Source organism: Haliotis rufescens, unplaced genomic scaffold (genome assembly GCF_023055435.1).
Source record: "Haliotis rufescens isolate VD_foot unplaced genomic scaffold, xgHalRufe1.0.p SCAF_13, whole genome shotgun sequence".
NCBI lineage: Eukaryota > Metazoa > Mollusca > Gastropoda > Lepetellida > Haliotidae > Haliotis > Haliotis rufescens.
Genome location: NW_025963813.1, coordinates 16280372 through 16288753, shown reverse-complemented (window position 1 = coordinate 16288753; position 8382 = coordinate 16280372). Strand labels below are relative to the sequence as shown.

Sequence of the window (8382 nt, the reverse complement as noted above, 5' to 3'; positions counted from 1 at the left end):
TCCATTGAAACTATTATTCATGAATATTTACAGATGAATAAGATATCTGCTTGTGGGGTGCCAAAGTTTCTAAATTCTGATCTTAAGGAAAAAAGAACTGACATTGCCAGAAAAAGTTTAGAGCTAATTGAGGAGGATTTCGTAGAATTCAAAAAGAGATTGAAACTTGGGTCTACCACGACGATGCCGAGTCAAAATCTCAATCCTTGGGATGGCACCATTCCACTTCTCCAACACCAAAGAAATTAAATTCTTCAAGATAAGTGAAGTAAGTTATGGCCACTGTATTCTGGGATGCAAAGGGTGTGAACCTTGTTGATTACTTAGAAAGTCAAAAGACGATTGTCGGTGCCTACTATGCTGATTTGCTTAATCGCCTGAGAGACTCTATCAGAGAAAAGCGGCGAGGAATGCTGACTGCTGGAGTTCTACTACTTCATGACAATGCATCTTCTTGCACCTCTCGACTTCCAAAGACTGCTGTGCGACAATGTTGGTTCAAATAGCTTCCTCACCCTCCATACTCGCCAGACATGGCACCAAGTGATTTCCACCTGTTACCTAAACTGAAAGAACACCTTCTTAAAGCGCTATGACGACAACGATGACCTCAAAGCTACCGTGAATGATTTAGCTTCAGGGTAGCTTCAGAAAACCTCTTCCTGACTGGAATTGCAAAGCTTCCCTATAAATATGAGAAGTTTAATGAAAAGCAGGGAAGCTGTTAAAAATAAAATAAAAAAACACTTTCACAATTTTTAGTTTTAGATTTTTTCGAAAAGCAGCGTGTGAAATATATGTTATTAAAAAATTTCCAAAATCATAGAGTTGACGGGTGGCGTTACTGATTTGATCCAACAAAAGATTTTAGGACCATTCATGCATGTTTGCCTACTGAGAGAGTGAGTGAATGAGTGAGTGAGTTGGGTTTAAGGCCGCTTTTAACAGTATTCCAGATGTATCGCGGCGTGTCAGCTTAATGTTGGAGGAAAGCCCGAAGTGATGCAGGTATCAGACGTTTACCACTTCAGTGAAACCCACGAGCACGGGTATAGTGCTGACAAACCTAGAAACATAATCGGGGCAAACCGGGATTCGAACCCACTATCATAGGTTTCTGGCGTGCCCAAGGGATGCAACTCTGCACCGCGAATCTCGGCGCCTTGGAGATTGTGCCCCTGTTTGCCTAATGCTTCGTGGGGTTTTGGGTTGCTGCTGACCAAATTAATCGGGCACAAGATGCAGGATATAATAGATTTTATCAAAGGTCGGTTATTACAAATATCATTATTACATTAGCTCTTAAAAAGTAATGTTGTTGAAACAAACAAAGAAACAAAGTATGTCTACTGAGAATAAAGGAATCAAAACGGGCAAAAAATATTGCAGCAAAAATAAATTGGAAATATTTTGTATGCCCTTTTCAACCACACCAAAGAACAAATCTGCTTGCTGTATGACTGCGTACAATATATTTTTGTATCTTGTTTACATACGCTAAACAAAGCGAGGTTGGGGATCATGAAATATTGTTATATTCCGTACACATTTAATTGAACTCAGTCTTTGCTACAAAAAAGTATCCCAAAAAAATTCTCTTTTATTAAGTGTACATGTATATACGCAAGATTCCCTCGGTGGCTTCTGTCAACTGTTGCCAAGTATAGATAGAGCCTCTCATTTAGCAAAACAGAAACATCAAATTGACAGACCAGCACTTCAAACAAAGAAAAGATATGGCAAAATAAGCCAATGTCCGTGATCTGAACTTACCTTAGTTATTTTATGAAGCTATTTAATTCCGAAAATACAATTCAGAAGCTTCAATTCATATTTATTACAGAGATACATGACATCACATATGGCAATCAGCACTTTGAAGACACCAAGAAGGTAACGGTATATAAAAAGGTTGTTTTAGTGTGAAACAATGTATGAATGATTTTTGTTTGTTTGTTTGTTGTTTAATGCTGCACTCAGCAATATACCAGCTATATGACGGCGGTCTGTAAATAATAGAGTCTTGACCAGACAATCCAGTGATTGATATCATGAGCATCGATCCACGCAATTGGGGTCGATGACATGCATCAACCAAGTCAGCGAGCCTGACCACCCGATCCCGTTAGTCTCCTCTTACAAGCATAGTCGCCTTTTACGGCAATCATGGGTTCCTGAAGACCTGATATTACGATATTGTGATATTGCCGTTAGAGGCATGGATATATGAGAAAGTAGTTTCAGTGATTTTTACTGAGTATACTGATTGACTTGTCTCATTGATTGCTTCGTATCAGCGCAATTTTGAAAATAATTGAACATGACGTCATACATTAGTTTTTATGTGACGTCAACAAATGACAGACTGTGCAGACGTCTCCACCTGAAATCATCAACTTTTACATTTTTTTAGAAAAAAGACAGTGGGAAACTCTAATTCACCGACTCGCAACTTGTGCCTTGTCAACTTCTATTGAAAGCCTCTCGCCAAGGATCGGGAGTTATAAAATTAATTCTCATGGAAAGATTTATCCCAAACTCTTCGTATGTTATTATCAAAGGAGTCGGTCGGTTTATTTACCGTTAGAAAGTATCTACATATATGAACAAAATGTCTATCTATACCCTAACCCCACAGTTTCTTTTCTATATGATTACAAAATTAGGTAAATCTGACCAAGTTCCATTAAATTCTGTACGTGCTCTTGTACAAGTATGGGTTATGTGAATTCGTAATCATCACAAATAATAGCCAAAATCTTATCATTAGACAAGCTTGGGCAAAATTATTTTTACTCTTGCGCTTTGCATTCGATGCAGTTGAGGGGCGGTAGGGTAGCCTAGTGGTTAAAGCGTTTACTCGTGTGAAGCCCATTTCTGGTGTCCCCCGCCGTGATGTTGCAGATAAAATCCTAAGCGTGTTGTTCTCACAGAAATGGACACTAGAATCTGACTCTTTACTTTCCTCCTTTTGGGTTCCAGGTTGCAACTTATAAATGTGGAAAGACTCGACAAACATCTTATACTATTTCGGTGGTATATTAAGCGTGTGCTGAGCTCAATTACATTAGTGATTGGAAGTTCCCCTGAAGGCTCACATACTTTGGCTTCCGTGCACGTGTATCACGTGCTGTTCATGCATGAAATGAAATTTCATTGGGATCAGATGTGTTCAGATGCAACGCCACGGTATTGGAAATTTTTATTTCCCTTTTTTTGTGTCAGTAGTATATATATAGATAAACTGTAACGGTCGGTGGCTTGAGGGATGTTGCTCCCTATATCAAACACTGGTTCCTGTGTCTGTGCCAGACCTTTTCGTGATCCTCCCACCACAACACTAACACTCCGATAATTCTGTTTGATTTACTATATACACGTATCACTTACACTTAACCCCCTCCCGCAAAATTACAAAAGAAAATTGTATTCCTTAAACGCTATGCTGCTAACGGTGATTGATGGACGCAGAACAACAAGCATGTGCGGAGATAAGATATTTCGATAAGAAAATCGCACAAGTAATATTACCAGTGCATACACAGCGCAACAGGTTACACGAACACCACGCATGAATTGTTGTCGAATTGGCACGAGCTGTCCTTTCGCTATATTTACAACAGGAATGTTGTTCATTTTCAGAGGGGGGGGAGGCTTGTGGTTTCATCGTTCGTTCATCACGCCACGCCGATTCCCCCACATGGGTTCATTGTGTGAAGCCCATTTCTGATGTCCCCCGCCGTGATATTGCTGGGATATTGCTAAAGCGGCGTAAACCACAGTCACTTACTGTATTTTAGGGAGTGAATATGACGTTTAGAGTGGTCAATTATTGACTATGCTGTTACAAAAAGTTTACAAACCTCCTAACCTACCAGCCCACATTTTAAGAATTAAGATCCGATATTCAGCGGGGGAACTGTCTGCTTTTGGGATATTATTGTGCAGTTATTAAAGACTTTTAGCTACATAGCCGATTTCGTTACATCCAGAGTTGACAGACGTGGCAACCCTCGAAGGCTGTATTTCTCCTACAATTCAAATTATCTACATATCCTCAACAAAATATTTTAGGCTCCACGATCCTAAAGATGCAATATTAGAATATAATATACCCAGGTGTACACATTTAATAAAATTGTATTGCATAGCCAACAAGACAAGAGAAACACACTTAGCTTAGTGGGTGAGTGAGCGAATGACTTTGTATTAATGCTTCTTGAACATAATTTCAGTTATATCACGGCGTGTCAGCTTGATGTAGGAAGAAAGCCTCTTTGGAAGGTCGTAGAGACCACATGCGAATGTGTTTCATATTCCGCGAGGCTTTACACGATTCGAGGCAAAAAAACATAGCAAAGTTGTCTGAAGAGTCGGATTTCGCTATGCAGAATTACGCCATTGTCTTAATTCTTACAAAAGAAAGCGAATCCCTAACGTGGTTAGGTAAAAGTCAAAAGTTGAGATAAAAGATAACACTTATGCAAGAAAGTAACATTTTGAAAACCTTGCAGTTATATATACATACATGTACAGGTATCCAGTGTGTGAGGGACTAGATTTGATAAGCGTCAATTCATCACATCTTTGACCAACGAATGTCGATCATGCTGCTTCGCTAATAGTAGCCCTTCCATTTCTATGTTAATGCACTTGAATATGAAAAGAACAGTCCAGGGGTACACAGGTGCCATAATTGTAACCCAAGAGCACGGGTACGGTGCTGCCAAACCTAGATCATAATCGAGGCGAACCGGGATTCGAACTCACAACCACAGGTTTTTGGCGTGCCCAAGGGACGCAACTCTGCGCAGAGAATTGCGGCGCCTTCGACGACTGGGCCACCGTGCCCCCTTCGAATATCGGATATCGAAATTCCACATCATGAAAAGTTAAATCCCTTTTCATATCTGTGTGCGAATTCTTCTTTTTCCGAAATATCGGCCAAAACTGAACCTGGTTTCAGGAAACAGAGATCAATACTAACAAGCGGATATAGGCTTAAACACAGTTTAGGTAAACGAATAGTCAGAGGTCAAGAAAGGACCTACTTTTAAATAGTCTTTGATATTTCCTTAAGTTGGACGATGTCTGCGGGATGTCCATTTGCACTTTCAAAGTCTCCATTTCTGTGTTTCAAAATTATCTTTTGATATTTATTTTAAGTTTTACAATGTCCTTTCTTCTGAAGATAGTTTGAACGACTGGCGTTTCTGTAGTAGCTCCTTTAATTTAGGCACTTATCTGAAAGTCGGCACAACATTTTAAATCTACAAAAATGAGGAAGCCAGACAGACCGGTACACTAGCGCTGCTCGGACTCGGGGTGAAGGATTCATCCAGGATGTAGGATAAATTGTCGTCCTTCACGTAACAGAAGCTGCAGTTGGTGACGCAGTTTCCGTTGATGATTCGGTTATTGTCGGATCGTTGTATCGTCACATTACCGTATCCACTTTTCACAAGCCATTGTGTTTCAGGGGAGATAACTAGGCCGGTTTGACCAATGTCTATTTTGAATTGTCTCCCCTCGTTTCCGGTACAGGAAGGGTCTAAGCTACAGTCAAATGCCCCGGCGTATTCGGCTACTTCGCAGTCACTGTTGTTAGCAAACGTATGGTCCGTGAGTCCTTTGTATCCAGTTGTCATTGTGTCTATATTGTCAATTCGGATCTTGTTGTAACGGATAGAAACACATGAACCGAACTGGTCACTTCGGCAGCTGGTGTCTGAATAATTGGAGAACGTTTCACGTGGTAATGTAACATAGTGTTTTGGTGTCGTAGAGTTCATTCCGCTGCAAAATATCTTGACGGCCGTGTTGTTGAATATCTCCGGAAATAGCCAGTACTCGCCGTCACCATAAAACAAACTGCAATTTCTGACCTCGGAGCAAGACCGCAGCACTCGAACACATTTCATTGTCGACCATGTCCCATCCGCTTGACACCTGATCTTCCCGATCTGTCCTTCAGTAGGTGAACATGTGATGTCGGGACTGGAGCCGACTGGCCATAGGTCAAGGTTACCGATTGATCCAGTGACGGAGTTGAGGATTCTTGGGAGACCCTGGCATCCGATCTGACAGCTGAAGTTGGACCATGTTCCTGCAGACTGGCAGACCGCTTCACCGCTCCTTAGATACCCACCCGCGCAGCTGTAGCTCAGAGTTGTACCAATGTCATATCGGGTTGTGTTGGGTGAGATGACACCATTAGTTAATCTTGGCGGATCACTACACTCAAATTGACAAAACAAAGTTCCGTTGTCGTAAAACTTACACACAGAGTTGTTTGGACATGCGTGGTTCTGACAGGCTCCGGCGATTCTTCTTGACCATTGGTCAATGTCACTGACCACGCTGTTCTGAACACCGACAATGTTGCTGGCCACACTACCGGAAGTAGACAACTCATTCAGCTGACATTCTGAGCTGCTCAGGGCGACGTTGAAGGACTTACACCGTCTTCTCAGCAGACACTGCCTTGCACAGCCGATGACACCAATGTTCGGTATAGTGAGAAACGTTGAGCCCAGGAGAGCAGTGTCCTTCTGAACAGTACTGATACTGTTAATGTTTGTGCAAGTATGTCCACCACACAGAGGTAGTACCTGGAACAGCAAGATTACCAAATCCTTCAGCGCCGTCTTGAAAAACACGTGAAGGCGTCTTCGGAGATCCATCCCTATTAACCTCAGGAGAGCTTTGCAAAATATGTACATCTCAACGTCGTCACTGTAGGTAAGAATCATGCATCGGAAACGTTACAGTACACACACTTAACAGCAAACACACAATAGACAGATACTTGTAGGTTCATTGATTATTTAAATTAAACGACGTGATCACCAAGGTCATATGAACAGGTGATGTATCATGGTTTTGTCCTCGTTCCACCTGAATTGTGATGTCTCGTGTCGTGTCTCGTTTACGATTACATCTGCGATATCTAACCGTGGGAACCGTATGCTGTCTATGTCAAGACAGGTCCATCGGGGCGATTTGAAGAACAGATCCCTGTCAAAGCTCTCGGAATAGCATTAATCCAACATCACGCTGTCGCGATTGTACCCATGTTGGGATTGTACCCGGGTCTTCAGCATGACGAGCTGAAGAGTAACAGTACCTTCTCTGATATATCCTTTGGTTGGGAGGTAGCCTTGTGTTTAAAGGCTTGGCACTCCGAACACCTTGGCTCCATTTCCTCCATACAATAAGTGAGTGAATGAATGTGGTTTTACGCATCTTTTAGCAATATTCCAGCAAAACCAAGGCGGGGGACACCAATGGGCTTCCCCTGTGGGTAATCGAACCCGGGCCTTCTGCGTGACGAGCGAACGCTTTAACCACTCGTCTACCCCTACGTCCCTCCTCATACAATACTACCAATGGAAATCTATAAGATGTGTTATAACATAATGTATTATATTTCATTAATTGGTCTTTTGGTGTATAAATTGCATGTACACATGTTTGGTAGGCCGGACTTTGGGGGAGTGTGAATATCACCTGCTGTGGTTTGCCTCCCTTTGTTGATTGTATTCGGATCAGTCTATTAATAGCCGGTACACGTGTTGGGGATGCACGTATTTAACGTATGACGTCTCTGTACAATACACTGTGAGTGAGTATGGTTTTACGCCGTTTTTAGTAATATTCAAGCAATATCACCCCTGTGGGGAATCGAACCCGGGTCATCGGCGTGACGAGCGAACGCTTTAACCACTAGGCTACCCGACCGCCCCCACAATATACTGGGTAATGAACGTCTTCTTTGTGTCTCTATCATATACTACAACGACAAATTATACGAAAACTCGTATATTTGATCTAATAATTTTCAGGATCCACAAAGTATACGATGAGCATGTTATTGTACGATGAGCATGTCATTGTACATTTATACCTAAAGCCTGATCGGCTCAATTACTGTTACGTTATTATGTGCGCAAGTTAGCGAAAATAGTGTTTGAAATCATCAAAGATGAAGTCACAAGATAGAAAAATGGTTCATGGTTGGTTTTTTTTGGTTTTTTAAAACGAAAATTTGTTTCACTACGGGTTGTCTTGCCACGCTGTAAATTATACATGAAGACTTGATCCAGTACAAAGACACTTACTGATCCGGCAGATCTTACGATCAGTGGATAGATTTGAACAGATAAGGTATCCATTAATTCAAATTGATATATTCCCAATGCGAGTGTGTATGGGTGCGGCAAGTCAAGAAATTTTAGAACACAAAGACTTCATCAAAGTCCTGAAAAGAAAAAAGTTAAAAGACAAATTGGCTGATTCTAATGAGAGGGTTAAAGCAGTATATAGTATTGTAAGTAAAAGCGGTAATAACCCCTCCGTTATCATAAAAAAATATCTGCTAAA

The 8382-nt window shown here is 41.3% G+C and overlaps 1 protein-coding gene across 1 annotated transcript; it reads right to left on the bottom strand.

Moving 5' to 3' along the window:
* Window positions 1-2710: 2710 nt before the first annotated feature.
* LOC124124751 lies at window positions 2711-7250 on the bottom strand. Its single transcript, XM_046488011.2, has one exon. The coding sequence runs from the start codon at window positions 6750-6752 to the stop codon at window positions 5271-5273; it is 1482 nt and encodes a 493-aa protein (XP_046343967.2). The 5' UTR covers window positions 6753-7250; the 3' UTR covers window positions 2711-5270.
* Between the last annotated feature and the right edge of the window lie 1132 nt (window positions 7251-8382).